The 21936-nt window shown below is 36.1% G+C and overlaps 1 protein-coding gene across 1 annotated transcript in view; it reads right to left on the reverse strand.

Moving 5' to 3' along the window:
• Rif1 (Rap1 interacting factor 1) overlaps nt 1–21592 on the reverse strand; it is a 276189-nt gene extending 254597 nt beyond the window's left edge. Inside the window, exons 1-2 of the mRNA XM_090383047.1 lie at nt 21446–21592; nt 14381–14545 (exon numbers count right to left, since the gene is read on the reverse strand). Coding sequence (XP_090239173.1) covers nt 14381–14545; nt 21446–21537 — 257 coding nt within the window. The 5' untranslated portion in view covers nt 21538–21592. The remainder of the gene's footprint in view (nt 1–14380; nt 14546–21445) is intronic.
• Between the last annotated feature and the right edge of the window lie 344 nt (nt 21593–21936).

Consider the following 21936-nt stretch of genomic DNA (forward strand, 5'->3'; position numbering starts at 1 on the left):
CATTTTATTTAATGCATACATTTTCTTTAACATGTTACAGTTCTTTCTTAAGAAGCTCTCAGCCCTGTGACACGAATCACTGGGTGGTTGCCAGTTTCCAATTACTGAGTTGCCACTGACAGGCTTCTCGCTAACTACATGGTTATCGATATAAATAATTTTACCTCTTCACTTTGTTTTGTCCTCTATCCAATATTTTTATGCCTTTTATGTTTATTTTGCTAATGTACTGCATAATTAACACTAATTTATATAAGGAGAATAACAATATATATAAAATTTACCTTAAAAATATTTTGAGTTTGGTGTTACGTCATGAAATAAAAGGCGATTTTACATTTGAGAGAAATAGACAAAAGGCCGCAGATTTCCCACCACTATTTTAGTGGTTACTTTGAATAAATTTAAGGACGAATTAGACAAATTATTAGAGGGGATGGGATGTACAGGTCAGGTGGTTAGTTTTTTTTTTGGCTGATGCTGCATAAACTTGCTTCTTTGGATCATTTGCCACTACTAATACTAAATACTAACATAAGGAGCTAGGGAATATTCCTGGCATTTACACTCAGTGAACACTGAATTGTGACCACCTACCTAATACCATGTTGGGCCACCATTTGCATGGATAACAGCTGCTGTTCGCTTAGGCATTGACTCTACTAGATGTCTGAAGATGTCCGTAAGGATATGTAGTCATACTGCCTGCAAGGCTTTCCACAGTGCATGAATAGATGACAGTTGCTTGTCCATATGTCTATACATCTCACTTCCTGTTCCAAGACATCCTGCAAATGTTCAATTGGATTGAGGTCAGGCAAATTTGGAGGCCAATGAAGCTGGGTGATATCTTCAATGTGTTCCTCGCATCACTTTTGCACAGTGTGGACCTGATGACAAGGCAGATTGTCTTGAAAATTCAGTTTTTCTCTAGGAAAAAATGCAACATGGCAGGGTGCACGTGGTCTCCTAAGAGCTGCGAGTAGACCTCACCAGTGAAACATTGATCTATATGCACCAGGGATCCTAGTTCTTGCCAGCAAAACATGCCCCATGTTAAGCAACTACTACCACCACCTACCTAGATAGTGGACAACATGCACAATGGATCCATGAACTCATGTTGCTTGCACCACACATAAGTGTCCGTCAGTGTGTTGCACCATGTATCTGGACTCATGCAGCCAGCACACTCAGTTCCAGTCCTCCAGTGTCTGACCAGCACATTGTTGACACCACCACGGCATTCACCATCATCGATATCAGCAATGAGGATAGGGTGCCCCTTGAGTAATCTGCTGTGGAATGCCATATGTCAGAGTGTGTGTGATGCATTGTCATTTGGGAAATTGTTCTCACACTGACATATTGTATTGCAATGTTGTTGTTATTTGGTTTTTAGGAGCATTAGCCTTTCTAAGATCCAAATATACAAAGGGTACTAGGAAAGTTTTGCAATATGACGCAACAATGAATCACAGGAAGCTGCTTGTTGCTGCATGTTGAGACATGTTCATACGTGCATAGTAGCCGCCGTGCCAAGTCGATGGGCTCAGTTATTCATTAGTAGTGAGAGTGTAAAGTGCTTGCGATGGCATCGTGGTCACGAAATGAGATAAGGACAGTTTTGCGGTATAACTTCGTGCGTGGTTTAACCATAGACCAGTGCTTAGAAGAAATGACTCTTGCACTAGATGATGATTGTCCACACCGTACAACGATATTCAGGTGGTACAGAGAATTCCAAAGGGGAAATTTCACTCTGGAGGATTCTGAGAGGCCGGGAAGGCCACGAACGTCAGTTACGGAGGAAAACGTTACTGCTGTGAGGAAAATGCTTGACGAAAACAGGCGAGTGACCTACCAACAGATAGAGGATACTTTGGGCCTAAATGCACCAGCAATTCGTTCGATTCTGCAAGATCATTTGCATGTGAAGAAACTTTGTTCTCTCTGGGTGCCGCATCAACTGACTGAAGAGCAGATGACACGACGTGTGACTTGGTGCCGGGAGACGTTAAAAAAGTTTGATAAGGGACAATCTCGGTATGTGAACAACATCGTGACAGGTGACGAGACTTGGCTGCACTATTACGATCTGCCGACCAAGGCTCAAAACAAAGTTTGGGTCTTTGATGATGACGACACACCCGTAATTGTCAGAAAATCCCGATCTGTAAAGAAGAAAATGATAGCTGTATTTTTCAAATCGAGTGGAATTGTGGAAGTCGTTTTGGACATGCAGAAGACAGTCACAGCTAAGTGGTATACTGAACAATCCCTGCCTAAAGTCATTGGATCTATGAAGAACCCGCGGCCAAAGTCAAGAATGGACACCTGGTACCTCCATCACGATAATGCCCAGCTCACCGCGCCAAAGCCTGCACCGAATATTTGACCACGACAGGACTGAAACTTCTCGAGCACCCTCCCTCCAGTCCAGACCTTGCTCCCTGCGACTTTGCACTGTTCCGGCATGTGAAAATGAAGCTAAAAGGGAGGCGGTTTTCCAGTGATGAGGACCTTCTACGGGCTTGGGACAACAAGTGTGCTTTACTCCCTAGTGAAACTTGGCAGAACTGGTTTAAAGATTGGTTTCGGAGGATGGAGAGGTGTATTGAATGTAGAGGAAATTACTTTGAAAAAATTGAATAAACAAAGCTGTATTGCAAAACTTTCCTAGTACCCTTTGTATAATATCAAAGTTATTCCCTGCATCCAGTTCTTTTGTGACTGCATCATAATATCCAATCAAATTGGTCAGGCAAGACTTTCCCTTAACAAAACCATGCTGTGTCCGAGCTATAACTGAAGTCTTGTCTAGATGATCCTGCAGTGCTTCTTTAACTAGTGCCTCCATTAATTTTCCTGGAACAGAAGTTAAACTCACAGGTCTATAATTACTTTTGTCAGCCTTTGATCCTCCTTTGTGAATTGGGGTCACATTTGCACATCTCCAGTCTATGGGTACCTCCCCTGGGTCCAAGGAAGCTCTCATAATTATAGCTAAGGGTTTGCTTACTTCCTTTGCTGCCTCCTTTAATATAACTGGGTAGATCCCATTCACCCCAGGTGCCTTTCTTGTGTTTATCTTCAACAATTTCTCCTCCACTTTACTTTCAGTAATTACAAGATTATCTAGCTTACTGCCAGAGTTCAATACACCTCTGACATTCACCTCCCTGAATAACTCCTCATGTGTGAATGTCGATGCAAAATATTCATTTAGTTTGTTAGCTACCTGAGCAGGATCATCAACAGTTGAACCATCGATATCAAGTGGACCAATCTGATTCATCCCCTTCCTTCTAGAGTTTACATAAGTAAAGAACTCTTTGCTGTTTTTCTTTGCATCCTTTGGCAAGGATTTCTCATAATCTGCCTTTGCCTGCCTAATTTCCTTTGCAACTTGGTTACAGACCAGCTTATATCTATCATAGGCTTCCATGTCACCCATTAATTTATATGTATCTCATGCATTTTTCTTCTCTGCCATATGTCTCATTAGTTCATCTGACATCCAATTTAGGCCTAAATCTTGAACAATATTTTTAGTTGGTATGTAAAGCCTAGTAGCTTCCAAGATAAGTTCTTCGAATGCTTCCCATTTGAATTTGCTGGGTAACGTCATCAGTTGGTCCCACTGTATAGAATTTAAATACTGTCTCAGACCATTGTAGTCCTTTATGAAAGCAAAAACCCTTCCCTTTACCCCTGATGGTAGTTACCTCTTTGAGTAAATCCCACTTCAGCACACTGTGATCACTGCCACCAAGTGGTTCCTTTATCTGCAGATTCTTAATGCATGAAGAATCACTAGTGATAATCAGATCAAGAGTATTACTCCCTCTAGTTGCCTCCCGAACATACTGATGTAGAAAATAATCATCCAATAAATCCACAAAAGCCTTGCTAGTGTGTGAGTGACCAACCCACAAATTCCGGTCAACATCTGGGAAATTAAAATTTCCCCATTATAAGACACTCTGATTTACTGGCCCACTCTATTTCCCTGTACAATTTCTTATTATACTCATCAGAGTCATTAGGCCTATAGCACACTCCTACTCTCAATTTTGATCTCCCAATGCTTATGTCACACCAAACTGACTCGCCACTGCACTGTCCAGCGATGTCGACTGGCTTCACTTCCTTGGATTTTATGTGTTTCTTAACTAATAGCTTCTTTTCCAACTCTCCTTGTCCAAATCGCTAATAATTCATGGGGAAGGCGATATCAATTTTGCAAAACATTGTCATAAAGTTAGATTTTGGGGGTCTAAACAGGCTAATAATTAAGGATCGATTTTTCTTTTTGGTCCTGTGGCTGGAATTTTGAGTTAAATTTAGGGGTCTAATAATTGGGTAAGGGGCGGGGGTAGGGGTTGGGGGTTATTCTCTACATTTCTTAAGTTGGACTAGAACTTTTCGGGGCATCATGTTCACAGGAAGAGAGTTACTCACAATTAATCCGAAACTCTTTTTCTTTCCTTATGTTGTAGTATTTGTTCTTCACGCATGCGTATAAGTGACCAATCGTCGGACAATAGGAATGGCCTACGGATATTGATTGAAGTTTCATGTAGTTTCATCTCTACAGTTTCTACAATGAGTAGTTTGTAGTAGTTGTGCTGAATACTTATAATTTTTGTTTCAGTAAAGCCGAATGTATGTCGTTCATTTATTGCATGGAACGAAAGTTCCGATGCATTTGAACGACCCACCCGCACCGAAGCTTCGTGTTGTTTTGCTCGAAGCTGTGCCACTCCCATGGTGGATCCTACGTAGACAGCGTCACAATTTTTGCATGGTATACTGTATACGAGGTCATGCTGTGATTGGAATGTGGTTTGATACTGTGATTGGAATTGGAAACAAAAATTATAAATATTCAACACAACTACTACAAACTACTCATTGCAGAAACTGTAGAGATGAAACTACATGAAACTTCAATCAATATCCGTAGGCCATTCCTATTGTCCGACGATTGGTCACTTATACGCATGCGTGAAGAACAAATACTACAACGTAAGGAAAGAAAAAGAGTTTCGGATTAATTGTGAGTAACTCTCTTCCTGTGAACATGATGCCCCGAAAAGTTCTAGTCCAACTTAAGGAATGTAGAGAATAACCCCCAACCCCTACCCCCGCCCCTTAACCAATTATTAGACCCCTAAATTTAACTCAAAATTCCAGCCACAGGACCAAAAAGAAAAATCGATCCTTAATTATTAGCCTGTTCAGACCCCCAAAATCTAACTTTATGACAATGTTTTGCAAAATTGATATAGCCTTCCCCATGAATTATTAGCGAGTTGGACAAGGAGAGTTGGAAAAGAAGCTTCCTATATCAAAAAATAAAGGTAAGCCCAGTTGATTCATAATATAATAGAATATAGGAATTATCGAGCACGTAATAGCTCTCTAGTATCAAATCTATTAACTAATAGCATAACACCTCCTCCCTTCCTATCCTGTCTATCCTTTCTGTACACATTGTACTCCAATTCCAGTTCTGCATTCCTTATATCTGTGTGACGCCATGTCTCTGATATCCCAACAATATCTGCCTTTGATGTTTTGAGCAATACCTCGAATTCATCAAATTTATTTACCAAACTCCTAGCATTGGTGTACACGCAAGTATACCTATTCTTAGCTACCCTAACACAACCCATGTGTTTACTTGTACCGCGATGACTCCCAGCAGTCTCTGAAATATCCTGCATCTTGTTTTCCAGGCTGCTGCTCATTCCAATAGAAGCAGTGCAAGGATCACTTTCACCTCTACCAGTGGCTACTGTTAATCTATTAGTCCTTGTATCCCCCCCAAGCTAGCAGTCTTCCGACCCACCTAACACTGCCTCGATAGCATCAGCAAATATTCTTGCACCCTTTCTATTTAAGTGTATCCCATCCCTGTAGAAGCAGTCTCTCCTGTTAACAAGTACAGACCAGGCTGAAAAAAATTGTACCCCTTGAGCCTTGCACAATCTTTTTTCAGGGCCGAATTGATCAACAAGGCTCTCATCATATACTCCCTCCTATCGTGTCTGGGCAGAATTGCAGACACTTTCAATTTCAACCCTAATTCACGGCTTTTTTTCAACAGTGACCTGTACTTGTTAAGTAATTCCGCCGGTCTCCTACTCTTAATATCATTAGTGCCAACGTGTACAATTATATCACCTTTTGTGCCCTTAAAAGATGATATCCGCTCTACAACTTCATCAACCTTTGCCCCTGGCAGACATACCCTGGTCCTGTTCCATCTATCCTTTTTACAAAGCATGTTCCCCATTTCCCTGACAATAGAGTCACCAACAACATAGGTTTTTATATTTATAGTGAATAATTCCTTGATAAAAGTGCAAACTAAGACTCTTAGTTTACATTTTTATCAATTTTTAAAATTCGAATAATTGATCTCAAACAACATTCCTTGATTAAAATTTGTTGGATGACAGAAAAAAAAACTTGTTCTTAGAGGTTTATTCATCCATACATTGATACATAATTTTCCGTCATGCATAAAAACTATTGTTGGCGAAGGTAAAGAAATCCAACACGAGAACGACGAGAAACGTCAGATAACTTACGCGGGAAAATTAGTTTCCCGATACGGCACTCTAGCACTGCTCACTTGGTAAACAGGCTGTAGGTGTTATCGGCCTGGAGCAAAGTCGAGAACGATTGATTGACAGGTAGGCATGGCAAACGATGTGCTGATTGGTGCGCGAACACAACACACGATAACATTGGGTTAGTATCATTTTAGTAGCACTTAGAAGTGCTAATGGTAAACTTGCTCTAATGAACGCTTTCCATAATGGTGAAAAAAAGGTCAGGTTACCTCCACTTGAATCCCATGGGAGCTTAAACCCCTCCCGAAGTGGAGAGGGTAACCGAACCTTTTTCTTTAGGATTACAGTCATATTTAGAAATACATTCATAAAAAAATAAATTTTTTTATTTTTATTTTTTTTTTTTGTTTGCCTAAACGATTTTTATCATTCTGTTATCTCTATTGGTTTTAATGCACTATTTATATTAATTTAAGTTTTAGCTATCTGCGCGATGCTAGGCTTAAAACCACAGCCTCTCCCGTTTTATTTATTTATTTATTTATTTTATTATATAAAAATGGTCCTGTCTGGTACACTTCTCGCCACATTCCTTCTTGTCTGCCTAAAATTTACTTTATTCTGTATATTTAAAATACTGTTTTAAAAACTGATTATAGAGGTCACTCGTCACTATTTTTTCGTTAGTAGCTGTTTTATTTGTTTTGTTTGCAGCTATCGTATTGACCTCATGTAGTTTCACGTCGCCATTTTCAGGTATAATATTTTTAATCTTCTACTTTTTATAATATTCACCCTTTTAACTTAATTATATTTTCATTATAATACTGCGTAGGGACTACCTTGTCCATGCTTTGTAAGAGATACTTTTCCGTTTTTTTTTTTTTTTTTTTACATTTATTTATTTACATTTATAAATTTTCTCTTGCATAACTATGGGCAAGTATGGAAACACAATCCGTTGATGCTATGTCAGGTGTAGTCCCCCGATGAAATACCTGATTTAGCATCAATATTTACTTTGCTGACATCAGATTTTATTACTTATTAATTTCATATTTTCTTTTCTTCCCCGTTTCGGAGTACTGTATTTAGCAAATTTTTCTCGCCTTTATCTGATGTAGGCTATCATAACTTTCTTTTGACATTTTGATGTAATTTTTTTAAGCTTTCCGGATGTTTCGAACTGCCATCTTTACTTTTATTTATCATATTAATTATAATATACATATATTTACATTTGCATCCGTTGCTGCTGCTTTGCACGCTTCGGTGCATTTGCCATATCCAGTTTATTTAACTCTCTGATGTTTTCTGTTTTTACTCTTTAATACAATCTTTTATATATTATATTATTATTCTATATATATATTATTATTATTATTATTATTATATATATATATATACAGCAGGCCCCCGTTATAACGCGGTTCGCTTTACGCTGATTCGCTATAACGCTGTTCTTATATTATAACCCGTATCTGATTATAACGCTGTCACAGATCACTATAACGCTCTTTTACAGATTTCATTTTTGACATATTAACGAAATCGTTTCATTTGATGGAGTCGATAGCTTGAAAATGAATAGCAAAACAGTATTAAAACGTTTCCCACGCCGACTTGAGAAATTTTCCCACGCTCAGTAAAATTTTCTCGCACGCTAATTTAGTTTCAGTACAGTGACTTGTAACGTAGTTCCGCGATCAACATTTTAAAAAATGATCAAGTATATTGCTTGTAATATTTGCGTTATATGCATTTATCCGGTCTAGTCATCACTCAGTAGAGTATTAGACATCGTGCGTAACAGAAAGTTTACTTGAACATTGTATCATAATTAATTCAACCAATGCGGTTACATTTTCGAAGAGCTAATAATGACCGACAGGAATGAAAAAGCAACAACGTCTGGGCGCAGTACGAAGACTATAAATGTAAGAAAAAGACTGAATTTGAAAAGTAAATTAGACGTTTTGAAGCGAATCGATTCCGGTCAACGACAAACGGATGTGTGCCATAATTTAGGACTTGCAACTTTAACTGTAAGAACAATTATAAAAAAATAAAGAATTAATTTTTGCAGCGGGAAAGATAGCTGTTCCACTGCAAGCAACTAGGACTAGGCCGGCTATTAGGATTGAAATGGAAAGACTTTAATTTTATTGAAGATAATATTCCAATGCAGAATAAAGTTAAATATTAAAAAGAGAGAGAAAGGGATTAGCCAATATGATGATCTGAAGAAAACTCGCCTAAAAAAAAAAAAATATGTGGAAACATTTAAAACTGGTAAGGGCTGGTTGAATAGATTTAAAATCCAGGGAGAAGCCGCAAGTGCAGATCAAGGAGCCGAAACTTTCAAAAATGAACTTTTGTTAAAATTATTGAAGAGGGGTATTATGTGTTATAATTCTCAATAAGTTTTTAACATAGATGAAGCAGGACTTTTGTGGAAACGAATGCCTAAAAGAAGTTTCATATTGAAAGAAGAAAAAACATGCCAGGTTTCAAAGCGGTGAAGGATCGGTTGAATTTATTGTTGGTTTTAACGCTGCGGGGGATTAAAATTAATACCCCTTTTAGTTTATTTGGAAGAGGGCCAAAGTTCAACTCAAAATCCACACATTTTTCATGATTAAATTCATCAATTAAATTAAATTCATTATTTTAATTGGAATTTTAAATTTACTTTTGATACGCAAGTAGTTACCACATAATTATACATATGCAATGCAGAATATTTTATATGTGCAAATATTTGAATATTAAATATTTTGACCAACATTTGTGCATCTTTTCATTACTGTTTATTATTCATTAGGAAATATCCTATGGCACTGACCGCAGCTCATAAATACATATGTTACCTTATGGGAAAGCGGCGCTCGCTTAGCGCGGATTCACTTAGCGCTCTGTTTTTCCGGAACGAATGATCAGCGTTAAGCGGGGGTCACCTGTATATATATATATATATAGAATCTTTCTTTCCTTATATTATTTCCAAACCTAACATTTAAGGTTAGGTCACTAAATATAAGGAAACCGTTTCTATTAATTCCTAACCTACCATTTAAGGTCAGGTTACGAAATACAACAAAAAATAAAGAAACCTTTTTTCATAACCAAACCTAAATCAACAGTATAGTAAAAACACTCATGAACTCCAAAAATTTGCTTTTAATAATGAGAAAAAAAAACATAATTAAGAACATAAAAATGAACAGAACGAAACTTTTATTAATTTAGTTTTCATCAAAAAATTAATCATTTTATTTTCCTTACAAATTTCTTCCATATTTAAAAGATTCATCGCTACTATTACCTGTTTACCGTTCATTACAAAACTATTATGCACCATTCTTTACTCATAAATACACATTAAAATGCCAACCAATGACTACACAGTAGCTCGTCCTCTGTCGTACCCACCACCAATCATTTCATCGTTTGCCATGCCTACCTGTCAATCGATGAAGACGAGGCATCTGCTAGCATTGAAGAGCAGGTTGATCAAGTTCAGGATCAAGATGCAACACCTAACACTCCAGGAATTGAAACAAGTTTCAATGCTTATTCTAATAAGGCTTTGGCTACCCCTGCAGTTCGTAGATTAGCAGCTGAGCACTATGTATAGCACGATAGTTGTATTCCTAGAAACCCTCATGCAATGCAAAATCGTGCAATATAAACAACAGGCCCTATGGGAAAAATAGGGTTAGGTGCCGACCACCCAAGATTGAACACACATTGGTAACCAAAAAAACATTACCAAACAAAATAAATAATCGTAATAAAATACTTTCGTATTTTATAACGATTAAAATACATAATAAAAAATATTATTATAATTTTTTATATTTTTATTATTATGTTATATTTTATTAAAATATAATAAATAATAAAAAATACGTAAGTATTTTTTACGAATAAAATACTTACGTATTTTATTATGACTAGTCCGTAATAAAATGTTGCTAATGCTTTTGCTTCTATCATAAGAAAAAAACTTGTTTTTTGTTTGATTTTCTATCCAAACAGATGACAGCCATTCCATCTCTTCCAATTCTTTGTGTCTTAATCTAATGGATTTTAATTACACTTTGAGTTGTTCCTGCTATGAAAGTTGTTTTTATTTTCTCTGCATTCTTTGTAATTCTCGGGGTTGCCTCATTAGGTCTGTAGCACGTGCAATATCACATGGTCTTTCATTTCGCTCAAAGCGTTTCACAATTTCATATTTTTTCTCTATCGACAGAGGCGGACTGGCCATAATCCTTACCGGGGAAATCCCGGTGGGCCTGAGGCAGGTGTGATTTTGGCCATAAACCATAGTATCAGGCCACTATAAATTTTCCTGGGTAAGAATTTTTGACCCAGTCCGCCTCTGTTTATCGATATTGCTTTTCTTTTTCTCTCTGAATCTGTAGTGTCTTCACCAGGACGCTTACTTTTCACACCTTTTAAGTATTTTACTTATTTTTAGGGAATAAAGCGCAATTACAAAACACATAAACAAAGCTGCGCATAAGTGTAGCAACTGAATAAACAACACCGTAAAGGCAGAGATACACTATTAACACCTCACATTTTACTAAAGCACATTTCTGGGGATTACTACCATAAAACAATAAAAACAATTTCCAGTTGCGTTCCTGCTAGTGGAATCTGTTATAAACTGGTAGTAAACTCGATCTAATTGCGTTTGCGATTATACCGATAGCTGGAATTGTGTGGGTTTTTACATTATTATGGTGAAATGTGTTTCCCCTTCACTGATATAAAAAACAAATACATTTTCAGAATCTTCTCTTCATTCCTATCGTGTTGCGTTTGGTTGGGGGTGATTCCGCGTTCGACTGCCATTTCTTGTAAACACAAAGGAGAATCGTGCATAAGCGAATTTGGTTCGTGTTATATAAGATATCGTTCCCCTATTCATAAATCGTGTATGATCGAATTCGTGTAGTGTAAACACGTGTTATACGAGGACTGACTGTATGTATTTCTATTGACAGATATTTACTGTTAGCGCTTGAAATAAATATACATGGGCATAGCCAGAAAATTTTCAAAAATTACTATTTACAGAAATTTTTGAGTCTGTTGTCAACAAGTATCATCTTTCATCTTCTCAACCTTTAACCCATGCATGGTATGATACTATAGGTTCTAATACCTTTCGTGGGGTTTCATAAAAAAAAAAATCTTCTGGTTTAAAGTATTATTATTATTATTATTATTTTTATGACAGGTTTTTGTTTGTTTGATGATCTTGTTTGATTGAAAATTTTGTTTGATGAGCTTCAATACAGATTCACATCCAATAAGTGTCATGCTGTATAATAATTATACATCGCGATATAATGCAACATCGAACATAAATTGTTGAAACCATCAAATTTTAAATATTTTTAAGACATCATTTTAGAAATTGTAGAAAAATAAAATGGTATCAGTAAGTAAATTGGAAATTAAATAAAATCATATGTTTTTAAAACATGTTTTTTTTTTTATATATTTCTTCGTTTTTAATTTAGTTCCACCTTTAAGCTGCATTGAGTAGTCATTCAGTTACGAACATTAACTGGCTTTAATCATTTATACAATAATGTTAGTCTTTATGCCCGTTTTTAATACATTGCTGGAGACAAAATTACCAGAACACACAGAAAATGTGTTCTGGTAAAAATGTGTAACTTGTGCAGCTTGCAATGAAGTGGGACAAAATTTGGTATGACAGTGTACCATAGAATAACAATGAAAATGAGGAGACAGCGAGAAACTTCAGACAGGTATAAGGGACATTTATAGGGGCTGTATCAGAATTGCCAAAAGGTCACATTACAGAAGTCAATACGATGCTCAAAAATATCATCACATAACATCAGTGTGGCATATGAACCCTCCAGCGGCAAAACAGGCCTAACAATCGTGAACCAAGCTCGATGTAAGGGTGTCTATAAGAGTCTGTGCAACAAATTCCACTCTTCCACCAGTGCAGACCTGCGAAGCTGGCTGTTGATTTGCAGCGTGATGCCCAAGGGATTTAAGTCTGGTAATTGTGCTGGCCACAGCATTCATTGGATATCTTCCTTTCAAGATATTCTTCCATCACTTGAGCTCTATGTGTAATGGCATTGTTACGCATGAAAAGAAAATCTTAGCCAACTTCATGCTTAAGGAGTCATGCATAGGATTCGAGGATCTGTATTCAAGGATATTTATATATATATAAATAATTTTCTATGAAATAATAATGGAAAGGTAGGAAAAGTAGGGTAAGTGTCCCAGATCAGATTAATGCCATTAAATTATCGATTAAACATTACATCAGTCTGTAAAATAATTACTACAGTAAGAGTATATTAAGCACAATAGAGGTATTCAAGAGAGCAGATGTATGATAAGACTTAAGCATGATGATTTAGAATAAAAGTATACAAAGTGAACCTACTCAGCCCTACCTGAATTTTAACAAAGGGAGAGAAATATCAGAACGAAAGCAAATAGTCAGGACATACCCCAGGGGCTCACATCTGGAGAGTATAGGCTTGGCACCCTGAGCTCAATACCATCATTCTTCTCTTTCTTGGTGATTCCTTTCTACTTCTCTCTCTCTCTCTCTCTCTCTCTCTCTCTCTCTCTCTCTCTCTCTCTCTCTCTCTCAGGGTATTCAGAATTTTTTTTTTTTTTTGGCTAGTGCAGCATAAGCCTTTGCACCATATGGCTAATAACAATAATAACAAAATAACAATATATCCTTCTCGATTTCGGCTCCAGACTGATAACTCCTACCGTCTGTTTACCGAGTGAACAGCGCTGGAGTCCAGTGCCGGGAAACTAATTTTCTGCGTAAGTTCACCAACGTTTCTCGTCATTCTCATGTTGGCTTTCTTTACCATAGCCCTATTGTTATTATTAGAAATTTCTATTGCTACTTTACAAAATATTTACACCAAAAACGAGGCCCCTCGTCGGGTGAGGTCCCTGGCCATCGCTGGTTTCACTGTAGTGTTAATGCGGATCTGAGCATAGAGCTGCCACCATGTCTACCTTCCCTATCCTCCCTAAATACATTGTACCTACCACAGTGAAACTCATCATCCCCTATTTCTGGATAGCACCAGATTTCCCATTAGCCCTATTATATCAGCATTAGTTGTCCTAACCAAGAGATCAAATTCGCTGATATTATTGATGACATGCCTGACATCACATCACTAGATACAGAGTTAAAACTTAAGTATTCTTGTATAATTTACTACCCTGAAATACCCCTTTAATTTATTTAAGCTTGTTTCCGTAGCATAAGCTTCCCACTCATTTGAAACATCACTATCCTCCAGACATCTCGCCAATATCAGCTACTGTAGCAACAAACAAGATTTTTTGCATTTAAGTCTGTTAGATCAAATGATTTGATATAACTAAGTTTTAGTTGCAAATAAATACAGCTTTTTAGTGAAATTTTAATTAGACCAATTCTTTCTTTCTCGCTACTTCCAACTTCTGTTTTTTTTTGGGGGGGGGGGGGTTATCACCCATGAAATTTGTTACCTTTGGCAATTATCTGCATTGTCGACCCTGAATTTATGGGACATGCTACTCAATACTTTCCACTTTATATATTTGAAATAGTTTTGAGCAAATGAATATTTTATCTAATAGTTTAATGAACTCAATGTAAGCAGAGCTACGTCGTGACTTTTACACCCTCTGTAAGTTCCATTACATACTGTTACTCTTCTAATAACAAATATCATGCGTATAGTGTACATATGCATACTTACTGCAAATTTTCTCCTTGGGAAAAGAAAAGGCCAAGAGACTGAAGAGCCTCTTGTTGAAGAAAACTTCCAGAATCTGCTACATCACGTAAAAGATGAGCGACGAGCGATGGAAAATGAGAATTTATATCCTGTAGCACTGAAACCTTTGTTTCTTCTTTTAATGTCCTATAATAAATATTATGGCAGTTATAATCTTAACTGCAGAAACATATGAAAACTTAACTTGAAATTATAAGTATGAAAAATCAAAATAATGAGATCAAAAATGGTCAGAGCAATGAATAACCTAGTAGATTTAAGACTTATTTATTCTCCACAGCAAAATAGTGTCTATGGTGCTTGCCACTATTTGGCAAATTCTGGGTTCAACAGCCCTCACAAACTGAACAAAATTCAACATCAAATCAAATTTACAATAAACTATATAAATTCTTTAAAATGCACTTCTCCAAAACTACTCAGCCACCAGGCTGAGTGATTTTGAGAAACACATTTCAATGAATTTTAAGGCACTAACAATTGGATTTATTTACATCTTTAAACATTTATAATGACTAAACGGTACTGCTAGTGGTTAAAAATGCAAATAGTAGTTCAATTAGTAAAATAACAAATGTTTCCATATATAGTAATGTTAATTTTAAATGCATGACTAGTATAGCACCATAATAGAGGGGAAAAAATTCAATTCATCTAAACCAGTGCTTCTCAAAGTGGGCGATATCGTCCCCTGGGGGGGCGTTAGGCATGAAAGGGGCAACAGGGGGTGGATGGAGCACCATCAATGATTGGCCGTTACAAGGGTTTTATGGCTTATTTAAAAAATGCTGTGCCAAATATCATTACTGTTCATTGTGTCATTCACCGTCAGCATTTAGTTGCAAAAAAACTTGTTGATCAACTGCACAATTCTCTACAAACTGTTATTACTGCTATAAACAAAATTAAAGCACATTCTTTGAATGATCGTATATTTCGAAAGCTTTGTGATCAAAACAGTGAAGATTTTGAACGATTGCTGCTTCACTCCGAGGTTTGGTGGCTGTCAAAAGGCAACTGTCTCAACAGATTTTATGAACTCTTTGATACTGTTGTAGAGTTTTTTTGAAGATAGGAACAATGACCTTAGTAATGACCTCAAGAAAATGAAAACTGATATTGCTTATCTTGCAGATTTATTTACTAGATTCAACTCAATGAACTTACATTTACAAGAACAAGATGTAACTCTTATTAAGGCGAAAACTCAAATTTCAGCATTTATTTCAAAATTAAAGCTATGTAGGACGACATGAATTGTATCAATTTCCAAATCTGTTGGAAATAGAGAAAAAAGAAAAAATAGCTGATGAAACTCTACAAACTTTTTGTAATCATCTAGAAATGTACATATGCAAATACTTCCAGAAAAATTTGCATACTACATATGCAAATATTTCTCCTTAATTTTAAAATTACAGATTGGGTTATAAATCCTTTTTTAAATAATGATGATGGTGAACTTTTTGTAGAAAAAGAATTGATTAAATTACAAAATGAAGTTGAACTGAAGCCAAAATTTCAAAATTCATATCAGGAATTTTGGTTACAAAAGAAAATCCCTGACCATTATCCTGCATTGTGGGGAATTGTAAAAAAATTACTTATTTCTTTCCAACATCGTATCTAGTCGAAACTGGTTTAAGTACTGTATCTCAATTACTGACAAAACAAAGAAATTGTCTGGATGTTGTTAATTGTGGCGATTTACGACTTCTACTTACAGATATTAAACCTAATATTGATAAGCTAATAAATCTCCACCAAGCTCATCCATTGCATTAAATATTAAAATATAATTAACTATTTCCATTAATATCACGACTTATTTATGTAATTAACTTTAATTTTTATGACTTAATTTAAGTGGCTATAACTGACTTTATTTATGTAGTTGTAATTTTTTACGAAGAAGGAATAAAGTGCAGTAAATAGTTTTCTTTATAATTCACACACATACATGCAGGGCTGCATTTACGTTTTTGGAGGCAAACAGACAAAATCATTTCAGTTATTTAGCTTCACTTTATATTGGTGGGCTAAAAAAAAAGGCCCTGGCGAGGGCTTTTTTTTAGGGAGCGGTGATCCAACCGGGGGGGGGGGGTGATCCAAAAAAGTTTGAGAAGCACTGATCTAAACTGATAAGAAAAATTACTTTTGCACTTGAGGATAAAAAAAAATTAACTCTTCTCTCAAAGAATAATCACAAAGGGGTGTTTGCAATCTTTAAATTAAGTGACATTATGATTTCGAAATGTACTTGGAAAAATTCAATCAATTTACTCACACCTTGACTAGCTATAATGGTGGCAAAAGCCTTGGTTGTGTGGTTTTAAATCTATTGGTTATGTCAACTTGTAAGTCTCTGTTCATAGAAAAGAACAACCATAGATTTAAGGAAACATGCATTTTTTTCAGCTGATGTAAATAAATCCAGTTTCTATCTTTCTTTGCTCTCAGCTGTTCTGAAGTCACATCAAACTGGTCACCAGTTCATACAAGTGCTATATGACCAGCCACAGCTGTAATTTGCAAGAGCTGTTCATGCTAAATTATAAAGTTCACTGAATAAGGGATAGCACTAAAAGAGAGAAATGTCGCACTCTTTTTTTTTTTTTTTTTTTTTTTTGCATGGGTTCTTAAAGGCAAATGTGTATGACACACTGATATGAGTGTTGGATTGCTTTCTTAATATCTACAGATGGTAAACTCCTTTTTTTTTTTTTTGTAAAAATGTGCAGGATTTTAAAGAATTGTAGATTGTAAAGTGAGAGATTTTACAGTTTCCAGAATTAAAAAAACCTGTTCAACTATTTCAAGACTTAGTATTAATATTAAAATGGCAGAAAATGCCAGAAAGAAAAGTTTAGGTTGCACCCCAGTTTCATATTTTATTTATTTCTTCCAAATAGATATGTAATCCTAAGATTAATGTAAGCCTTCTCACTACAAGGCTAAATAGTAGTTTGTTCCAAAAATTAATAACTCTTTGATTAAAAGCAAGTTTTCCATCCTACAATTATCTTAATCTATATTCTTTCATTTGCATTATCGTAGAAAGAAAATATGCCTCCCCAGTATTTAATTTCAACCTTTACAATGCCTTAAACACTTCAAGCAGATATCCAAACAGAATGGAAGATATTTCCAGTAAAAATATTTGTATGAAACAAACTTTCCAGTTGTTTTCCTTTGCACCCGCAACATCAATTACTTCCTTAAAATAAGATCTCCAAACCGGACTGCACAGTTCAAGATATCATATGATTAACAATGGATAATTCTCAAGGATAATCTTTTGAGGAATATTTTTGAAAATATTCTGTACACAGAAAACAGTGAAACATCACCAGATGCCAAGATAAAATGAAAACTACATAGCAAATCATACATCACTCAGTGTATGCTGCACTCTGCCCTACAGATGAGCAGAGCCATCAAATGGAGGTACTGAAGGCAACAGTGATATATAATATATTATTAGAAATATCCAGAGAGAATAGAATAAAAATAGTAGTAGTAGTGGCATGTGATGCAAAAAAGCAAGTGTATGAGCTTATGCAGCATCAGCCAAAAAGAAAAAAAAAAAAAAAAAATTACACCATTCCCTCCAAATGCCTGTCCAGTTTCTCCTTAAATTTATTTAACCTATCAACTTCCACAACAACAGATGGAAGTTTGTTCCAGCAATTAACCACCCACTGGCTAAAGGCAAATTTCTGCACATCTATTCTACATCTGTCTTTTCTTAATTTGAATTTATGCCCCCTTAGGTTTGTAATCTGAACACACGTGGAAGGATCCCATCAGAATTCAGCGTGCTCAACCCATTCAAGGCCTTATACACCTCAATCAGATCACTGCAAAGGTGCCTCGTCTCCAGCCACTGCAATTTGCAGAACTTAAGCCTCTCTTGGTAAGAGGATCCCTTCATTCCCCTCACCAATCTTGTTGCCCTTCTCTGTACATGCTCAAGCAAATCTACATCCTTCCTAAAATGAGGCCTCCAGACCTGTACACAGTACTCAAGGCGTGGCCTGACCATTGCCTTATACAGAGGGACAATCACCTCCTTTTCCCTGCTAGCAAAATTCCTATATATCATTGACAAAACCCCATGACCTACCCTGGCAGCCTGTCTGCATCGTCAGAAAACTTCATATCTGACTGCACAATTACTCCCAGATCTTTTTCATTTTCTACCATCTTAAGTGTAGTACCACACAGTTGGTACTTTTCTCTCGTGTTACTTCTACCCATATGCAGTACTTTGCATTTGTCAAGGTTAAACTTCAGTTGCCACTTCTTAGCACATCTGCCCAAATTATCTAGATCCTGTTGCAGTAGCGCACTGCCATTACTGTCATTAACAACCCTGCCAACCTTTGTATCATCTGCAAACTTCGACACTAAGCCTGATATACCTTCATCAATATCATTGATAAATATACAAAACAACAGAGGACCCAACACCCAACCCTGTGGGATCCACTAATAACATTAGTCCACGAAGGGCAGCACCCATTAATTACCACCCTCTGTCTTCTCCAACTCAACCATCCTTTTATCCATTGTTGCAATTTACCCTTAATACCATTCTGCTCCAATTTGTACAATAGTCTTCCATGCGCAACAGTGTAAAAAGCTTTCCTGAAATCCAAATATATGATATCAAAATTATTTTTTGCATCCAGTTCCTTTGTAACCACACCATAATATCCTATCAAATTTGTCAGACAAGACTTTCCCTTAACAAACCCATGCTGTGTCTGAATTATTGCTGCAGTCTTCTCTAGATGATCCTGCAATGCATCTTTAACCAGTGACTCCATTATTTTACCCGGAACAGAAGTTAAACTAACTGGTCTGTAATTACTCGTGTCACCCCTCGATCCCCCTTTGTGAATTGGGGATACATTTGCACATCTCCAGTCCATGGGGACCTCCCCTGAGTCTAAGGATGCTCTCATAATTATGGCTAAGAGTTTGCTTAGTTGCTTTGCCACCTCCTTTAATATAACTGGATAGATCCCATCCACCCCAGGTGCCTTTCTTATGTTTAACTTCAACAATTTCTCCTCCACTTTGCTCTCAGTTATTACAAAATCATTAGGCACACTGCTACAATTTGATAACCTTCTGCCATTTTCAAACCTGAACTCCTCATGTATGAATCACACCTGCCATCCACGTGTCAAGATTAAGTATAAAAGCAATTTCATTCATACTAGAAGTAAGCAATTAACAAAATACAGTAGATGGCAAGTTGAGGCATTGGGCTCAGAGACTTCTAACAGGGAGTCATTGTAAGATGCCACATTAGCAATCAATCTCTTCATGCCAACAAAACTGCAATTCCCTAGACCAATGGTGAATGATGAAAAACCAAACAGAAATACCATATTGCTACTACAAGTGGAAAACATTCAGGAAGATCACAAACTGACACAGACCAGAGGGTGCTCAGACCTCAGTAGTATGCAGATCCCATCACTCCTTATTAAATACTATTAATCAAGAGAAACTGATATTAGTACATCAAAATCTATAGAGAGCTGCACAGCATCAGATTTTACAGAAAATCTGCAGCACACAAACCAAACATCACAGTATGCAATGCACAGTGCCAAAATGCCTGACTTGCAACTCACTGGTCATTGACATTCTGGACAACTCCAGAATGTCAATGCCACAGTGTAGGAGGTATCTCCTACACTGTGGCTGCATGATAATGGACCATGTCATAATGCACAGTCTGAAATGACTTGGTTTGAAGAAATGGGCTTGCCCTTAACCCCACTGAATACCTGTTGGATAAAATGGAACATCAGCTTTAGGACAGACAAATGCACCCCCAATCAGTGGCTGAATGACCAGTGCAATGATGGGCCAAAATAACATCTCCCTCTTCTCAAAAATTGCATCAGTCTACCAATGAAGATACAGTGTGTAATTAAGGTCAAAGGCTTTTCAATATTGCATCAATAAAAGATTCTTTAAAACATGCAGGTATTTGATTACCTTTGGCAATACAGTGCATTTGGCAAATCTATATTTAAAAAACATATCAGAAACTTGACAAAAATCCAGTAAAGCCAAAAATGCACAAGGATTTCAAAATCTTCCTATAAAACCAAAGGTCGACAGATACGCAATTCTTTTCCTAGTTATTTTTTATTATTATTTTTTTATCAATAACCTGAATGGGGATGATAGCATAAAGGCTTAATTGCCTCATATTGTTTTGATATTTCAACATACTGTATTATGGTCCAATAAGAGATAAAAGATAAATGGGCTTGAAATAATAACATTTTTAGATATGCCATACCAATGAAAAAAAATATATAAGCAGTGCTATAGGATCTAAACAAAAAAATATCCACACTTCTCAGACTCCTAACAAGCAGAATTTAGCAAAGTAATGAATAAAAAGATTATTTACCAACTGCGCAGAAACTTCCTTAAACAGAGAAAAAACTATTGTAGCACCAGGTCCCAATGGGAGGTGTAACAATGAATTCTGTTCCCCCATGGTGGCAGAATTCATAGTTACACCTACTCCTCCTAAAAAGTTGACATTTAGTCAGTCCAATTCAGATTCATTTAATGCTAGGATAAGACATTAATGTCTGCATCTAAAGCAGTTATTCTGAAATGTGTTCCCCTTCTCCCCAATTAAATATATCTTATGAAGTGACGTGAATTCTCATCCATGAAATCATCATCCTGGTTCTGAATCATATGATAGATCCAATGTTTGTCTCAACATTGGATCTATTCCAATCTCAGAATGAGACAAACATTGAATTGTGTCATAATGCTCATCATATTTTCAAAGAATATAACATAAGATATAAATATACTTTGTAAATTATGCACATATTAGAAAAAGATAAAATGTTTTCTGAAATGTTGTCTATTAGGCATTGCTACAAAGAAATGTTTATGAAAAGTAAAAATATATCCAGGTTTATATTCAAATGAATTAAAAATTATCATAAGTAGAAAGTTTCAAGTAACTACCTGTTAAGATCTTTATACACTTGAACACGGTCCTGGTTATCAAGTAATTCAAGCTGCTTCAATAATCCTATACTATCCATAACAATAATCATAGTGAAACAAAGAAATTTTAATATGACTCATCAACAGATGATGTAGGCTGTTCAACTGCAGAATCTGTTGAAAGAAGAGATAGTTAAAATATGAAACAAAAAAAAAAAAAAGAAAAGAAAACTATTTCTCAAAGGCCATGAAGGAATTTAGGGTAGACCAAAGAATATTTAATACTGTTTAGAAAAATATTTTAATACATGATTCAATGATTAAAATATATGGGAAAATAACAGATTAAAATATATAGGAAAATAACAGTATACTATTTTTCATTTTTTTACTGTTTACTGCTTTGCTCTTCCCCTCCCACACAAACTCTTTACAAAGGGTTGACTCATTTTAACAACTCTTCAACAAAAAAAATAATAATTAGTAAAAAGGAAGAATAATAATAACAA

This window comes from Mastigoproctus giganteus, chromosome 10 (genome assembly GCF_048544385.1).
Source record: "Mastigoproctus giganteus isolate SK-2022 chromosome 10, ASM4854438v1, whole genome shotgun sequence".
Lineage (NCBI taxonomy): Eukaryota > Metazoa > Arthropoda > Arachnida > Uropygi > Thelyphonidae > Mastigoproctus > Mastigoproctus giganteus.